The 16,946-nt window shown below is 49.6% G+C and overlaps 2 protein-coding genes across 4 annotated transcripts in view; one reads left to right on the top strand and one right to left on the bottom strand.

The window, feature by feature from the left end:
- MTMR10 (myotubularin related protein 10) overlaps positions 1-16,134 on the top strand; it is a 60,794-nt gene extending 44,660 nt beyond the window's left edge. For 2 of the 3 annotated variants that reach the window (XM_053272087.1, XM_053272089.1), the window contains 5 exons: positions 5,762-5,832; positions 6,791-6,960; positions 7,996-8,166; positions 9,418-9,603; positions 11,162-16,134. In XM_053272087.1, the coding sequence (XP_053128062.1) occupies positions 5,762-5,832; positions 6,791-6,960; positions 7,996-8,166; positions 9,418-9,603; positions 11,162-11,767 (1,204 nt within the window). In that variant the 3' untranslated portion in view covers positions 11,768-16,134. The remainder of the gene's footprint in view (positions 1-5,761; positions 5,833-6,790; positions 6,961-7,995; positions 8,167-9,417; positions 9,604-11,161) is intronic. The other variant, XM_053272088.1, reaches the window with a different exon arrangement.
- Positions 9,716-16,946, bottom strand: part of FAN1 (FANCD2 and FANCI associated nuclease 1) — a 38,673-nt gene continuing 31,442 nt past the window's right edge. Inside the window, exon 15 of the mRNA XM_053272085.1 lies at positions 9,716-11,772. The gene's annotated coding sequence lies outside the window, so the exon portion shown is untranslated. The remainder of the gene's footprint in view (positions 11,773-16,946) is intronic.

Genomic DNA, 16,946 nt, shown 5'->3' with positions numbered 1-16,946 from the left:
AAGAAGGCCAAGAAAAAGCGCCATTCAGAGCGGGAGCACTCCCCCGACGCTCCACACGCGCACGCCGGGACTCATAGAAGAGGGGACGGTCTCCCTGTCTCCGCCCCTCCTTTCGCCGGCGGCCGGGCGTCCCGACAGTGAGACCTCGGACGGGCCAAGCCGAGAACACCAGCGCTCCTCAGCCCCAGAACTTGCCGAGGCGCTGGGGACGGAACTGGAGCCAGTCGGAGCAGAGCGGCAGCACGGAGAGGAGGACACGGGCCTGAGCGGCAACATCCCCGCAGAACCGGCGGTGAGACCGGGGACAACGCGAGGGAGCGGGGATGAGGAGGATTGTTCCCCTGGGGGAAGCCACCCCACCGGCCCCACCCCTACTGGTCCGACCACTAGTGGGTTAGGAGGTTCCCTTAGCCCAGCAGCAATGAAGGAGTGGATAGAGAAGGCAGTCCAGAGCTCCCTACGGGCGGCTCTCAAGGACTGTTCTGGTGCAGTCGGGCGTAAAAGGCCAGCTAATTCCCCTCCCTCCTCTGACTCAGACGATGAAGAGCCATGGAGAAAGAGGCTCAGACAGTCAATGAGTGTTTCCCCTTATCGGGGTCAGGGGGGAGCCCACTCATCAGAGGAGTCGGGTAGGGAGTCCCCCGATGTGTTCCGGAACAGCAGATTGCTTGTAGGCTCTGCGCAGGGGAACGGGGAGTCGGAGGCTTCCTCTTGCGAGGAGGGGGAACTCCCTGAAGAGCAGGGGCTTGGGATGCACAGCCAACGTCTAGCTTTGCTTGAAGACGCGCAGCCAGTTATTAACCAGGCACTCTTGGCTTTGGGGCTAAAGCCTGCTACCCCCACGGAGGATGCCCCTCCTTCCAAGGGCTCACTAGTGTTACCCCAATCCAAGTCAGTGTCATACAGGGCAGTAATGCCAGAGGGCTTTACTAATTCAATTAAGGAGGAATGGTCAGCTATCTCCTCCTCGAAAAGGACTCCAGCCTCAGCCAATAAGCTCTACAATTTTGGGGAGGACACACTGGAGTTGTTGAAGGTGCCGCTTACAGATGCGCCCTTCGGGGCCCTTCTCAGCGGTGTAGTAGTTCCCAAGGATGGGGACTCGACATTTAAGGATTCCGCTGACAGAAAGGCTGAAGCAGCGTTACGCAGAGCGCATGACGCATCAGCCCTGGCAATTAGGGCCGACACAATGGCATCCCTAGTCTCCAGGACCTCGGTGCTCTGGATTGATGAGCTTCTCAACGAACCACCATCAGACCAGGCACGCTTGCACCGTAAGCTCCTGTGCTTGCAGAAGGCCGCCGCCCTAGCAGCAGACGCAACATTCGACAGCGTGCGCTTCTCAGCTCGAGCTATGAGCTCCGGCGTGTTAGCCCGGCGTAACGTCTGGTTGAAGTATTGGAAAGTCGATAATGCTTCTAGAGCCAACCTCGCTGCTATACCCTATGTGGGGGGGAAGCTTTTTGGTGATGACGCCTTAAAGGAGGTCTTAATTGAGACCAAGGACAGGAGGAAAACGCTGCCCGTGACCACGCATAAGGAGGATAAAGCCTTCAACCGCAGATCCTCCCAGCCCCCCAGGGCCTACCGGCCTCAATTCCGGCAGAGAGACTCCTTTCGCTCGCCCAGACCGCAGTGGAATAGGTCCAGAGGACAGGGCAAGCAATACTTCTCCTCTCAAGGCCGAGAGTCCTTCAACCCTCAGTCATGGGGACCCAGACAGCAGTCCTGACAATCAGGGCGGCAAAGTGGGGGCTCGTCTCTTGGACTTTTGGCACGTTTGGAGAGGATCCATTTCAGATCTGTGGGTCCTTTCCATCGTGAAAGAGGGTTACAAGGTGGAACTAACCAGCCACCCCAGAAAAAGCTTTCTCCTTACCCCTATGTCAAGAAACCTAAAAAAACACAAGGGGCTCCTTGCGGCAATACATCACCTACTGGACATAGGGGCCATAGAGGAGGTACCGGCCTCCCAGAGGACTCGGGGAGTTTATTCGATAATCTTCACGGTGCCAAAGAAAGACGGCTCAGCAAGGGCCGTGCTAAACCTTCGACCAGTCAACAAGTTTGTGGGAAAGAAGAAGTTCCGAATGGAGACATTGCGCACCATCTCGGAGGCACTTCAGAAGGGGGACTTCATGGCGTCCATTGCTCTACAGGACGCGTATCTCCATATACCCATACACCCGCTCAGCCGTCCACTACTGCGTTTCTGCTACAGAGGCAAGCATTTTCAATATCGAGCTCTGCCATTCGGCCTGTCATCAGCGCCCAGAGTTTTTACGAAAGTGTTGAGCCCCCTTGTGGCCGTTCTCCGCACCAAGGGGGTTCATCTTTATTGCTACCTCGATGATTTATTAATTCAAGCAAGGTCAGCAACGGCAGTGGAGGCGGCACTGATCAAGACCATGTCAGTCCTGCGGGCCCACGGTTTTCTGGTCAACGTGGGCAAGAGCCATCTGACGCCGGCAGTTCGCCTTCGCCACCTGGGCGTACTCATAGACACCTCACAGTGCTGGATGTTCCTACCCCTGGACAGGATGGAAGTGCTCACGTCTCTGGCTCGTGCTGCTGTGAAGCAACAGTTGATCAGCATCCTAAAGCTGGCACGCCTTCTCGGATTAATGGTGGCGGCCATGGATTCGGTGCCGTGGGTGAGACTCCACCTGCGCCAGCTGCAATGGGCTCTTCTGCCGTTCCAACATCGAATCGCGTTAAAGCGCGACAAGGGAATTCATCTGCCAAGGACTGTGCGAGAGTCCATAGTATGGTGGACAATCCGAGGGAACCTCGACAGGGGACGGCTATTCGTGGAACCAAGACGGATCTTGGTAACAACGGACGCCAGCCTGTCGGGCTGGGGGGCTCACTGCTTGAACAAGTCAGCACAAGGTCTGTGGTCTCCAGTGGAGGCGCGCCACAGTATCAACTGGCTCGAATTGAGAGCGGTCTATCTGGCCCTGTTGGCATTTTCCCCGCTGGTCAGGGGAAGGAATGTCCTGGTGCGCACGGACAACATATCCACAAAAGCGAACATAAACAGGCAAGGGGGGACGAGGTCCAAGTCCCTTCACCTACAAGCTGTGGAACTCCTTTCGTGGGCGGAACAACATCTAGCCTCGCTCCTGGCCCATCACGTGAGCGGTGCATCCAACACCCAGGCAGATTGGCTGAGCCGTCAAGACATCCAACCTTCAGAGTGGGGCCTCAACCCGTCAGTGTTCCAGTGGGTGACTCGCAGACTGGGGGAGCCTCAGATCGATCTGTTCGCCTCGCGAAAAAACACCAAGCTGTGCAGGTCTTATTCGCGCTTTCCGACGGAGGGGGCGGAGGCGACAGATGCCCTTTCAGTGCAGTGGTCTCCGTGTCTTCTCTGTGCGTTTCCTCCAGTACCCTTACTTTCTCGATGTCTGAGGAAACTGAGGGAATCTCGATCCTCTCTGATTTTGATTGCCCCTTATTGGCCGAGGAGGCCCTGGTTCTCCGAAATAGTGGAATTGGCGGTGGAGAATCCTTTAAGGCTTCCGCTCTGTCTGGATCTCCTGCAGCAGGGGCCCATAGAGCATCCGGAACCGGAATGGTTGCAGTTGACCGCTTGGAAGCTGAGAGGGCTCTCCTGAGGGAGGAATGCCTGTCGGAGAAGGTTGTCGAGACAATTCTCGCTTCCCGGAAAACCTCAACCAATAAGATATATCAGTCTACGTGGCGGAGCTTCCTAAGGTGGGCTTCCAGATGATCTCTACAGCCCAGGCATTGTAAGTTGAGGGAGTTGTTGGAATTCCTCCAGGACGGCCTTTCCATGGGTTTGAAACCTAACACGCTTAAAAGACAGGCGGCGTGTTTAGTTCAAATGCTTTTTCCGCATCGTCGCTCCTTTCAGGCAAGGCATCCTTTACTGAGAAAATTTCTTAGAGGAGCAAGTCACTTGTCTTCTCCCCCGTGTGTCACCGTTTCCCAACATGGGACCTTCATGTCGTTCTCCGGGGGTTGCAATTTCCGCCCTTCAAGCCTCTCCGTTCCATTCCGCTTCGGATGCTGTCATGGAAGGTGGCTTTTCTGATTGCCATTACATCGGCCAGGAGAGTCTCAGAGTTGCAGGCTCTTTCGATTAAGAGTAATCTCTGTATCTTCTCGAAGGATTCTGTTAGGCTCATCCCGGATCCGTCGTTCACTCCTAAGGTGAACTCGTTTTTTCATAGAGCAGCCGATATCTATTTACCGTCGTTTTGCTCAGAGCCACACCATCCTTCGGAGAAAGAGTGGCATCGTCTGGATGTTCGTCGGGCCCTAAAGATTTACATAGAGAGAACCGAGGCGTTCCGTAAGTCTGATGTCCTTTTTGTGGCCTTCAAGGAGTCTAAGAAGGGCACTAAGGTCTCGGCAGCTATCATCGCCCGGTGGGTAAAATCTTGCATTTTAGAGTCATACAAGTCTCAAAACCTGCCACTTCCGGGCCCTGTCATGGCCCACTCGACACGATCGGCGGCAACTTCGGCTGTGCTGTCATCATCGGCGTCATTGGAGGAGATCTGCAAGGCGGCGACCTGGTCTACGCCATTTACCTTCTCCAGGCATTATAAGTTGGATAAACATGAGGTGGCTAGGGCTGCCTTTGGTTGGAGGGTACTCCAGAGAGTCCTTCCAGGTCCTTAGATCCAGTATAGCTTTCCTGTCCCGCCCGTGGTTGGTACTGTGGTATCTCCCACGTTGGGTGACCTCCTACACCAGCCGAGAAAGGTACATTGGTACTCACCGTGAAGGTGTCTTCTGGCTGGTGTAGAAGAGGTCACCCAAGGCCCACCCAGGTTGCTTTTCTTTCTGTTCTACTGGATCTGTCTGTGTTGAGTGGCGCAGGGACTTGTTTGTTTGTCCATTGCTGGCCCACTTATTAGTTGCTTTTCCTAGGCACTTTGGTGCAGTTGTTCTTGTTTTTTCATGTTCGTAATGTTTTTTCTGAAGCTTGAGCTATAGTAGATACTGAAGGGATCCGCCCACATGCAGGGGTTTAAGGATCTTCAAGTATTACTACTTCCTGCCTTCTGGAGCATGTGGAGGGATGTAATCCCACGTTGGGTGACCTCTTCTACACCAGCCAGAAGACACCTTCATGGTGAGTACCAATGTTCCTATCTTGTTAATCACCCAGGGGTCTTGGGGTGAAGGACAGTATATAAATAAAAATAAATCCAGAGTCTTGAAATTTTGAGGAATTTCTGGCTTTAGATCCGTTGTGCACAACTCAAATGCCCTGGTGGGCCAGAACCAACCATCTTAGGGTGGTGGGGGCTGGGGTCAGTTTTCAACACATCAATTACTCATAAAAATGAATTATTAAAAATATTCATGCAAGTGAGGGGGGCAGAGGGTTGGAGTCAAGGGAAAGGAGGAGGATGGTTTGTCAGTGCACTCTGTCCTAGGGACGGGGGCATCTGGTCTCAAGCGGCCAACTGCATGGAGCTTTTTGCTGGTCCGCAGGCCAGGCCCGGTGCTCTTGGTGGCTCCTGCTGTTGCAGCAGAATATTCCTACCTGGGGGGCCAGCAAAAAAAGTTGCCATGGGCCAAATCTGGCCCCCAGGCCTTATGCTGTGCAGGCCTACTTTAGATTAAGCTTCAGTAGAGCTTCAGATCTAGTTTGTCTTTGCAAACTAATTCTGGGTTCCCCCTCCCAAAAAATAAAGATGATTAGGACTAACATTTTGAGTCTTAAATTGTTCTCAATAATCTCAGTAAGTTCCTGTTGTCTTGTCTCTTTGTCTAGACTTCTCCTGAAACACTCCGCAGAACTTGTATACATGTTGGACAGTAAACATGTTTCAGTAGTTTTACAAGGTAAGAAACGTATTGTGAGCATGTTGAAGCTGCTGTAAAACCATTGTGTTACCATATTGCTGTCTAAACAATACTTGCAGGTGGCTTAGATAAAAAGCAGCCCTTCCTTTAGAGCAGTCCCCGCTTAACCACCCCTCAAGCTTCTGTATGTTGAAGATGTGGCGAAACAAGCAGGTGTTTGCTTCACTAGTACAAACAGCAAAGGATCTTCCTCCTTGCTTCTGAACTCCTAAAACAGTCCCCTAAAGCGCCGGCATGCCTCTCGTTAGCTTCCTGCACAACTCCGCAATGTCGTACCTTCCTTTCCCCCATCTTGGAATGGGGTTGTTGGCTGTTGCTCTTTTCCGATTGGATGAATCGTGCTGTTGTGCAACCAGAGTTGATTAACAGCCTCACAGAAGGATCCTCTGCTGCTCTAGTAAGTTGTGCTTCAGACACCTAAAGCTATATTTTGCTAGGGAGGACACAGTTGCTAGCATAGGTATTTCATTTCAGTGTGTTCCTGTTCCACAAAATAAACATCCCAAACTGAAGAGGCTCCCATATCTACAAGGATCCCATGCTTCAAAACTTTGTCTCCCCGCTCCATAAAACATTGTCGTTGGGCTGAGTCCCCCAATGATTTTGAAAAGCTTCCAGGACCCGGCAGTAGGATCCCAGTGCAATAACTGGGGATGGCAGAATGTGCTTACATTTGGGAAACTTTCAGAGAAGGCACATAAACTAATTCGCTGAATTGGGCTAGTAGAAGGTTGCATATGGCACCCCATCCTAAAGGTCCTCGGATTGGCTAAACTCGGGACACATGAGATTGGAAAGAGGATCTTGACTGTGTGGTGTGCCCCAGATGGCACCAGGAAGTACTCAAACTTTTCCTACTGAGATACAAACACCCCTATAATAATTCTTCTCTTCCTTCCCTCCCTCTCTCTCCTTTAATGCTTCTTATGAACCATAGAGGAGGAGGGACGAGACCTGAGCTGCTGTGTGGCTTCACTCGTTCAGGTGATGTTAGATCCCTTTTTCCGGACCATCACTGGATTTCAGAGCCTGATACAGAAAGAATGGGTCATGGCAGGATACCCATTTCTAGACAGGTGCAACCACCTGAAGAAATCTGACAAAGAGGTAATGCCTGAGCTTACGGATTTGCAGGAGTGGCAGTTGATATGTATCCCTTACAACATCTTGGAATCGTGTGTTTTCCCAGGAAATTCTATTGATTCAATCCAAAGATACGATTTGGGGGATCTTGTCAGAGGGGAATGGAGGTAGAAGAACAAATGTGTTCATGCTTTTCCCTGCAAGGCTGGAAATGCTGCTGCATGTCCCGTCCCTCCGCAGAGCCTTGTAATGAAGAAATGGGCTATTAGGCTCCAAGGCCGGGTGTCAGCACCCAGGAAATCTGGCTGCCTATTGCAGTGCAGCACATCCATCATGAGAGCATCTGTCGTCTTCAGTGGTGTGATGCTGCAGGGACAGGCAGGGTCCCAGAGCCCTTTGCTTTCTAAATGGAATTAACACGCTGCTCTTGCTCTTCCAGTTGTTCCATAGCTGAATAGTGGGCCACAATTGAATTCTATCACCCTGTCTTCTGTTACAAGGAGTCTCCTCATCCTTTGTGGTGGACAATCCAGACTGCTCTTCTGGATCAATAACCACATGAGTTCAAGCTCTGTAGGATCAGGAAACTATCCTCGACTTCTTGTATCAGAACTCCCAGAATTATTGCATCTATCTAAGTGAGGTGTGTGGCCATTGGGGTGGGCGTGGCCACGAGGTGTGGCCATTGGGGGTTGACGTTGAGAGCACCTCCACTTCTGAATTTGTGGCTACACTGCTGGTTGTCTTGCTCAGCAAACCATAATCTTGCTTTTCTCTTTTTGGAGGTAACATTTTCAGGTTTTTAAAAGAGATTTGCAGTTTGGAACTCAAAAGAGTTTTGGCAACTTCCATTCATTCATTCATTCAGTGAGAATGTTGACTTAATGCAGGGTTCTCAAATGACCTTTGGCTATCGTGGCTGGGGATTTGGGAAGTTGGTCCAACATCTGGGGACCCATGTTTGAGAACCCCTGATTTAGTGGGAGTTATGGTGAACTGGGCATGTTGGTGCAGGTCTTGTGTGGGTTTAATAACTTGTATCCATCCCCCGCCCCCCAGTCTCCTTTGTTCTTGTTGTTCCTGGACTGTGCCTGGCAGCTGCTACAGCAATACCCCTCAGCCTTCGAGTTTTCAGAAGCGTACTTGACGATACTGTATGACAGCACACGGATCTCGCTCTTTGGAACCTTCCTCTTCAACTCGCCACATCAGAGAGTAAAGCAAAGCACGGTAGGGTCTGCACCCTGAGCCCCCTGATAGCAAGTCGTCGGTATAGCAGAGGTTTGGGAAGATGGCAAGCGACACATTAGAAGAGCAGGGGTTCCCAACCTGTGGTCCTCCAGATGTTGCTGAATTACAAGCCACCATCCCCAAGCACCATAAACTGTAGCTGGGGATGATGGGAGTTGTACTTCAGCAAGATTGGGAACCCCCGTGCTATAGGACAGCATCTGAGAGTGCTTCAGGGGAGTGTTGACTGCATAATCCTGAAAGCAGTCACCTAGCTTAGCTCTCAAAGTTGGACCATGTCAACGTCTAAATGGCCTAATTAGTTCAGCATTCATGATGGCGTGTGTGTGTTCTCAGCATGGCTGATGCCACCATGTGGAGGGCGTGTTGCACTTTAGTCCCATGACTATTCTCCCCCCCGCCCCAAATGCCCTTCAAGCTCTAGGAAAATGTTCTTTCAAACTATTGTGTGGTGAGAGGGAGAAAGAATCGTATGATTAATTTTGGTACACACTGTGACTTTACTTTGATTTCCCCTCCCTATAGTTTTCATACTTAAGTTCTCCAGCATGAGAGAAAGCTACCTTGAAAGGAAACCACCCCCGCCCCCCAAACAAGCTGAGATTCTTGGGGTTTAGCACCCTCACTCTTGTTCTGGGAATTTTGAAGCATTGTTCATCTGTAGGGCCCCAGAAATGGAGGGTGGGGAGGAAGCAACAACTTGCCTCTTGCCCCCTTTCAGGGGTCGCTTACGGACTGATGCAAACCAGCTGAGAGATCCTAAAGCTTTATGAAAGACCTTTTTAAAAAGTGTGACTCTTTAAAAGAAAAAGTTTGGCTTAACAATACTCCGAACTGGAAGGAACATGAAAGAGAGTTTTGAAGGGGTGTGTGGCGGTGCGCGCACTTGGGGAAAGGGACACACCAGCTAATTAAAATTTCAGAAATGTGATTTAATGTTTGTTGCTGTCTGTGTTCTCTGCTTCAAAGCGTATTGGTTTTAGTTTTGGGGGGTGCAGGGGTTGCTGTGAAGATGTCAGTTGGAAGAATGCATTGTCAGACTAGTGGGACCAGTTGGTATTTCCTCACATCGTGCTGCGGTGCTGGCCTTCCGTTTTTCACCTCCCTGTTGTTAAGACCCCTCTTTCCAACCCAAAGTTCACAAAGCAGTTCACTCATTCAAAGAAGCGAGGGGCTTACAAGGGGCTTGCCCTGACGGGCCTTTCAGAGTTGCTCACTTTTGTGTTTCAGGAATTTGCCATAAGCAGAAACATCCAACTGGGTGATGAGAAAGGCCTGAAGTTTCCTTCTGTTTGGGACTGGTCTCTTCAGCACACAGCCAGGGATCGCATGCTCTTTCACAGCCCCTTGTACATTGGGAAGAGCGCGCCGTGCGTGCACAGAGGAGGGATGGTGAAATCCTTTAAGCGGTCAAAGGTAAGACCAGGGAGGTGGTGGTGGTACAGGCCGGCTGCTGCCATGGAGCCACTGTTGAGGTCCAAAATTGCAGCCTGTGGCCATAAAAATTGAGCCCTTCTGCAGGCATGGGTTGTCCAGCAGTGCAAGGGGGCTTTTTTATTACAGCGGCTGAAACTTGTGTGTCTGGGTAGTTTACGATATCACAATACAAACAAAATAAAAACTTAAAAACATTACAATAACTTAAAAACATTACAATAACTTAAAAACATTACAATAACTTAAAATTTAAAACAATGTTAAAAAAACCCAGTCTCTATTAAAAGAGTATCTAATTGAAAGCCTGGGTAACCAGATGTGTCCTAACTGCCCTTTTAAAAGTTGTCTGAGATCGGGGGTGGGGGGGCACTTATTTCGAAGTGCGTTCCAAAGCCTCGGGGTTGATAAAAGCTTACTATCTTCATCCTGTGAAGGGGTGGTACCTGCACTTCTCTCCTGATGAACACAGCATGGGAACTCTCTTTCAGTTCTTTATGCAGAAGTTTTCTAGTGTAGAAACACTAAAGATCACACACTCCAAACACTGAGTGTGTGATCTTTCACTTCTTGTCAAAGAGAGAGATGCTTGCTATGTTACTTCTGAGCACTTTGTGACACAAGCCCGTAAACAGCAAATGAGGGCATCTGTGGTGGGTCCAGTGGCAGGCTGGGGCAGAAGCCATACAGGGCAACAGGATTGGCCTCTTGCTCGCCAAAGTAGATTGTCCCACTGGAGGGCTGCCTGAAAGCAAGGAGTCTGTCAGCTCTACAGGTAGCAACGTTTCCTGCGCATTCTAGTAACTTTAGAACTGCTCCTTAATGAAAGTTTCCCTATTTGCTGACAGTTCCTTTCTCATCCGTGTGCTTCCTAACAAGGCAGCTAAGACTGTCCTGGACCAGCTGCTGCCACCGCCGTACTAGTAGACAGGTTTCGTGCTTAACGTACATCTCCTGCAAGCAGCATAAAAAATAGCTCGCTCTCTCAGCGCCACAGAGAAGAAGTTTAGAATAAGAGTAAAACAGGAGACAGTGGCCAAATCACACGCAACACTTAACTTTGACCTGCAGGGGTTTACATACTGAGGTAGTGACCTTCTAGAACCCTCTGCTAGTGGACATCAAGAGAAAATGTGTGTTTTCCGCCCTGAGCCATTTTTGGAAGGGCGGTATAGAAATCGAATGAATGAATGTTTTGAGTGAAGGTACATTTTGCACATCAGCTGGCAGTGACTAGAAATGTGCTCTGGCCAGCACGGATCCACTCTTCCATTCTGCCTGATGAAGAGCTTGCATAGGCCTCTGCTGGCAGAGAAGTGCCCTTATAAAATGGCACTTAATCTTACCACCCCAGAAGTCCAGTGAAGTTACTGTGGATGATGCCTCCACTCTGGTGGGCTGCTGCGTTCTTCTGTGGCTGAGTTTCTAGGATATCTTATTCTCATGGGAGGGAAGTGCCTCGAATGTGGCTGGAACTCACTCCATGGCGGCCAGGTGAATCTGATGGAAACTGAGCAGACTTTTTACCATTCCTTTCCAGAAGAACTACAGCTCGACGCTCAGAGGCCTGCCCCCGTCTTTAAAGAATGGGATCATCAGTGAGCCAGACTTTCTTCCAAGAAGAAATTCGCTCATCCTGAAACTGAAACCCGACTTCCTTCAGCACACAGACCACCATGCCAACGGTATGGAGCAGTATTTCCGAGAGTGGTTTTCCAAGCCGGTCGACCTGCACGGTGTCCTCCTTCCCCGCCTTTCTGGAACCCAAATCAAACTCTGGAAACTCTGCTACTTCCGCTGGGTTCCTGAGGCCCAGATCAACCGTGGCGGCTTCATCACAGCCTTCCATAAAATTTCTCTGTTGGCAGATGAAGTAGAATGGTTGCATCGGAGCCTGCGGCAGCAGCACCACCACGGCAGCCCCCCTTCGCTCGTGAATGCGTCCGAACTGGAGCAAAGCCGGATGTACTTCCGAGCAAGCGGGCTCAAGGACACGTCAGCCACTCCAGAGTTCCTCTCTTCCTCCTTCCCATTTTCTCCCGTAGGAAACCTCTGCCGGCGGAGCATTCTGGGAACACCCCTCAGCAAATTCTTAAGTGGTGCCAAGATCTGGCTGTCTACTGAGACACTTGCCAATGAAGACTGACGCCTCTAGACAAAGGAGAAAGGGACCAGTGAGTCATCTCTGCGCAGGACTGCTAACCGCAACACCAGAAGCTGTAATAATTTTATATACAAAGGTTACCCTTTCCTTTCTTTTTTTGCACAGAATATTTAAAAGCAAGCATGTCATGCATCAGCATCGCACAACTAGTTCTCTGCCACTGTCAGGTCAAACACCTTGTCTTGTTCTTTCAACTATTCTTTGTGCTTTCAGCATCTCGCTTTCTGCATACCGGCACCTAACATTCTGAGGTTGGATTTCCCCACTCCCTGTCAAAGGTTTGGTGTGGTGACTCACTATGTTCTGGCGGTGTTGAGGCTCCACTTCCCAGTTGCTGACTGAAGCAGATCTCTTGTCAGTTTGGATTAAGTCGCAGATGAAGACGGACATCAAAGGAAAACATTAGAATTGCTGTCAGATCTGACTGCGATTATTTGTGTGAATACAAGAGCCATACATCTTGTCAAATTATGGCACGGTCCACTGAAAGGTCAGTGCTTTAACAAATAGTGAAGGGAAAAATCCAGACTAAACCAGATCAGCTTCATTTCAGATTTGAAATCAATGGTACAGTCTCTCCTCTTGATATGAGATCTAAGAACATTCACTGGATCGTGTCCATGCTCATGAATGAAGCTGGTCTGGTTTTTTCCCCTTCCCTATTTGTTCGCTCTTCATTTCAAGGCTTCATTTCACTTAGTTCACACCATCTGCCTGCAGTGTGCCCTGCTGCTGGGTTTGGTGCAGAAATAAGCCATCCCTTAACTGGACTAAGATCACCAGCATGTGCTCTCTACCACCTTAAGGCAGGGGTTCTCAAACTTGGGTCCCCAGATGTTGCTATACGACAACTCCCATCATCCGCAGGCATTGTGGCTGGGGATGATGGGATTGTAGTCCAGCAACACCTGGGACCCAAGTTTGAGATGCTCTGCATCGGCACCAGTGTTAACCGTGGCTTTCCCTTAACCCAGGACCTGACATCTTTCTTTTGCGTCTTCGAACCTTGGCGGGAAGGAATTCCAGAGTAGGAATTCAGCTCCTTAAAGGGGAAATTGTTAACTGCAGTTAAGAGATCTGAGGCCGTTATCTCTACACCAACCCCAAAATAGTGACAGTCACCCCTCATCATGACTGTTAGTATAGTCTTAGAAGTGCCTTCACTTGCCCAAAGCAAGACTTCTCTCTCTACAGCATGGAATTCAACTTCTCTCATGTGGTAAGCTGACATTAGTAGTCTCATGGCAACTTCTGGGAGCTACCAGAAACTGCTATTTTGTGATTAGCTTTTTTTTTTTTTTAAAGGTCTTAAAATGCAGAACATATTAACTGTGAAGGAGCACTGAATATTTATTAGGTGGTGGAAAAATTCCTTAGTAGGCCAAAATCAGGTTTGTGCTAAAAACTTTCAAGGAAAAGTTTATTGCATATATTTCACAAAATGGTTTGGGGTGTTATTTCATGGCCCAACTAGTTTGTTTGGACTGCAAAATAATGGAAATAATGGTGGAGGAGAATTTGCAGGGAAGATGGCCACTGCAGGGCCCTGCTGTTGGACTGGTACTGTAGAGGAAGCCTGTCATATGTGGGTTTCTTGATGGCTCCTGTCGCACGTGTGGCTGGGGCAGATGCAGGACAGAAATCCAGCCCGTGAGCTTGGGCCCGGAGGACAGTTCAGCAGCAGAGGGCTGGCTGGCATTGTCCGCCTGCCGAAGGTGGCAGTCTAGAGTCAGTCTTGTGACATGATGTGTCCCGGAAGTGATTTGCTGTTGCGCAAAATCAGCCCCGCCAGTGGAGAATGGCTTTCCCCGCCCCAGACCTTGGGTTGGCTGCCCATTCTGCCTTGTGCCCAGAGCAGCCGTGTCAAAGAGAGAATCCCGCTGGCAGGCTGTCCTTGCTGGATGTGGGGTGGGGTGTGGCTACAACCAGCCAAGGTTCCGACATAGGCTGGCAGACTGTGTGTGCATCACAGCTGCTGGGTTGGGTTTGGGGAGACAGGCACACACACCTGCTTGCACGCACAGCATCTTGGACTGGAGAGACGATGTCGTTACAAGGGTTGTTGGAAAGCGCTTCTTCCCCACTCTCTCCACTGACCCACAAAGCAGACCTCAGTTCCACTGGAAAATGTTGTGAATCATGGGCATTAACCCAGGCGTTCTCAACCTCGGGTGCACAGATGGGGGACTACAACTCCCATCATCCCCAGCCACAGTAGCTGATTGTGGCTAATGTGTGTTGGAGTCGAACATCATCTGGGGGCCCACATTGGAGAACACCACCCCCCCGCATTAACCACATCTGGAGGTGTTTCTCATGTCAAAAAGAGTGTTTTCTTTAGTACTAACACTTTTATTCCCCAGTGTTAAATTTCACTTTTCTGTGTGTGTCCTGACTCTCTCTTGTACTAGGTCTTAGATTTTTTTTATCAAGGTGACACTACGGATTCTTTACTTATGCCTAACAGTCTTAACTACATTTCAGATGTACCAAATTTTTCTAAATAACTGTGGGGTGGATATATTTTGCAAAAATTAATAGATGTTTAACTTTTGAGATATGTACTATATACCTGCACCAAGGCCCCCTTAATGAGTGTGTGTTGAATTGTGCGTTTTTGTACTGTGTAACCTAATCCCTTTCTGTATTGCTGAATTTTGCCTTGAACATAGCTGCCTATAAATTCTACTTACCAAATGAAACGGAGGCTGTAGAGCAGGAGTTCCCAAACATGGATCCCCAGATGTTGTTGTTGGCCACAACTCCCATCATCGTCATGATGGGACATGTAATAATCCAGCAACATCTGAGGAACCTACATGTGAGAACCCTGCTGCTGTAGAGCAGGGATTCTCAACCTTGGGTCCCCAGATGTTGTTAGGCTTCAACTCCCATCATCCCCAACCAAAGGCCATTGGGGCTGGGGATGATGGGAGCTGAAGCCCAAGAACATCTGGGGACCCAAGATTGAGAATCCCTGCTGTAGAGGGTGAAGCCAGGGTATGAGAATTGCAAGCAGACAGAGGATGGCTGGGAATACCCTTCCTAATTCCAGGAACCAGACAGACTTAAAAGCAAAAAAGCCGCCTTGGCCTGCTGTTACGTAAGCATGTTCCATCAGGAGAGTGGAGAACGTGTGGGAGGGAGCAGTGTTCTGCTGTGCACTGTGCTTTCTTGGCTGAAGGTCTCCCTCTAGGCTGTCCTGTGATCACACAGTCGGGGCAGAGTTGCAGTGCCAACACACACCTCTTTCCTATCACATGATGGTACAGAGCAGGCTGTGTGTAACTTACTGGCGAATGTTGGCAGGAAAGGTTTACTCGCGCTGCTTGATGCCGTGAACACAGTGCAGTGTGGAAATCACAACAGCCAACTTCGCATGATCTGGCTTGGGCGGATGAGCCTGCCCCCTCCCCCACCCTCCTCCGGGCTCTGATTGGGGAAGAAGTGTTTTTAATGCTTTGCAAAACCCCAAGAGATGAATGCAGCTTCTCCCCTGAATGCTTGGGCATTTAAAACGTCCTTCAGTCAGGAAATGCAGACAGCTGCCCAAAGAGCTCTCAACTGCCTTACTGTCAGCCTTCAACAAAGGTCTGGATGCTCCAGAACACCCAGACCCTGCCCCAAGCAGGACTGCTGGCTTGTGCCCAAGAACTGACCTGCTCTTTTAAAACCAGGTACTTTTACCTTTTTGTAAGTGTAGAAAACGATAGATGCTTATTTTTGTATCTCTTTCCCTTAGCAGCAGCCACTGCTTAGATTGTCTAGGGGGCTGCAGTTCACTGACTTTTTAAAAAAGGACTTCTGGCTAGTGGATGTGGTCCAGGTAGAAATCAATGCCTTTTAGCTACTGCAGAGTAGGAGTTGACTGTTACGTCATCTTATCATGGAAGTGCAATTATATTTAACCCCTCATGAGCCAAAGGAACTCCACGGAAAAGTGCATGTTTCACAATGGCAGAGGGCATCCCAGTTCAATACTGGACTTTTAGAGTTAAGACTTGGTAGGACAGCACAAGCTTTTGGCTGTTAATCTCCAAAGAAAATATGTACATTAAAAGCCAAACAGGTCTGACCTGTAAGGACAGGATGAAGCTGTTAATCATGGAAAATGTGGGTTCTCAGCTACTACAACAGTGGGAGCTTTTGGTGGAAAGGTGGGGGGGGGGTGTGCGTGCGCGTGTGTGTGCGTGTTAGAGGATCCTTTTCTCTTGCCATGGAACCTGATGCCTTGGCTGCCAAACCATGCCTTAGTTGAGCAAAGGAGAACTGACAGGGACACTTACCACATCCTGTCATTGTTGTGAATGTGAAGTGAATCAGGCTTATTAAAGTAACTCTTTCCAATTCTCGGTGTGGCATGTTTATTTTCTGGCTGGGTGAGCACCAGCAAAGAGAAATTACACTACAGAAGCTGGCCCTCATTATCTGTGCCTACAAACCCAAATAATGAAGCAATGGGGATTTGGGGGTTAGATGCCAGAGTCTCAGGAAATGGCCTGAAGAAAGGAGAGTGCACCTTGGAGTGTGCCTTGGCCACCTCATCGTGGGCTCTCCTGCTCTCTAGCTGCCCCACCCACCCACCCCCCGCCCCTCCAGGAATGCATAAAGTAGAAGATAGTGTCATACTGTAAGACCAACGAATCCTCACCCTGCTGTTGTCACCCAGCACATAGCATCACAGTAGAAGAGACCGTTCACGTAAGCACCCCAGGGATAGTTCCCGCACCCTGCAAAGTTCATGTCCAGCACTTTAAGGCATCACAGCCTGGTCAAGTTCAGGACTTCAGAGATCGTTCACGGAAGCCCACACAGAGGAGTTAGCAGCACTCTCTGCTCAGTGTCCTTTGGCAGCAAAACTGAAATCAAAGCAGCAGTGGCGCTCCCTGCACAAATGGCACAATGTTATGCTGTATGCTACGCTGGAGTCTTCTGGTTCGACTTGTTGCTTTAGTTATGAACTGCTTTTCTACCCCCCCCCCCAAAGGCTCCTTTGCAAAGGTGAGAACCAACCAGCACCATCTGCATGTACTAAATGAGAAAGGGCAAAGCAACTACCCCAGTACAAGTAACTCCATTATATATACTTGTATTAATGCTAGTTTGGGACCATAATATCTTATCTTACCAACTAACCCCAAAGTGAATAGTGCCAAATGTC

This window comes from Hemicordylus capensis, chromosome 10 (genome assembly GCF_027244095.1).
Source record: "Hemicordylus capensis ecotype Gifberg chromosome 10, rHemCap1.1.pri, whole genome shotgun sequence".
NCBI classification, from domain to species: domain Eukaryota; kingdom Metazoa; phylum Chordata; class Lepidosauria; order Squamata; family Cordylidae; genus Hemicordylus; species Hemicordylus capensis.
Note: the sequence above shows the minus strand (reverse complement) of the source record. Positions and strands in the feature narration are given on the sequence as shown.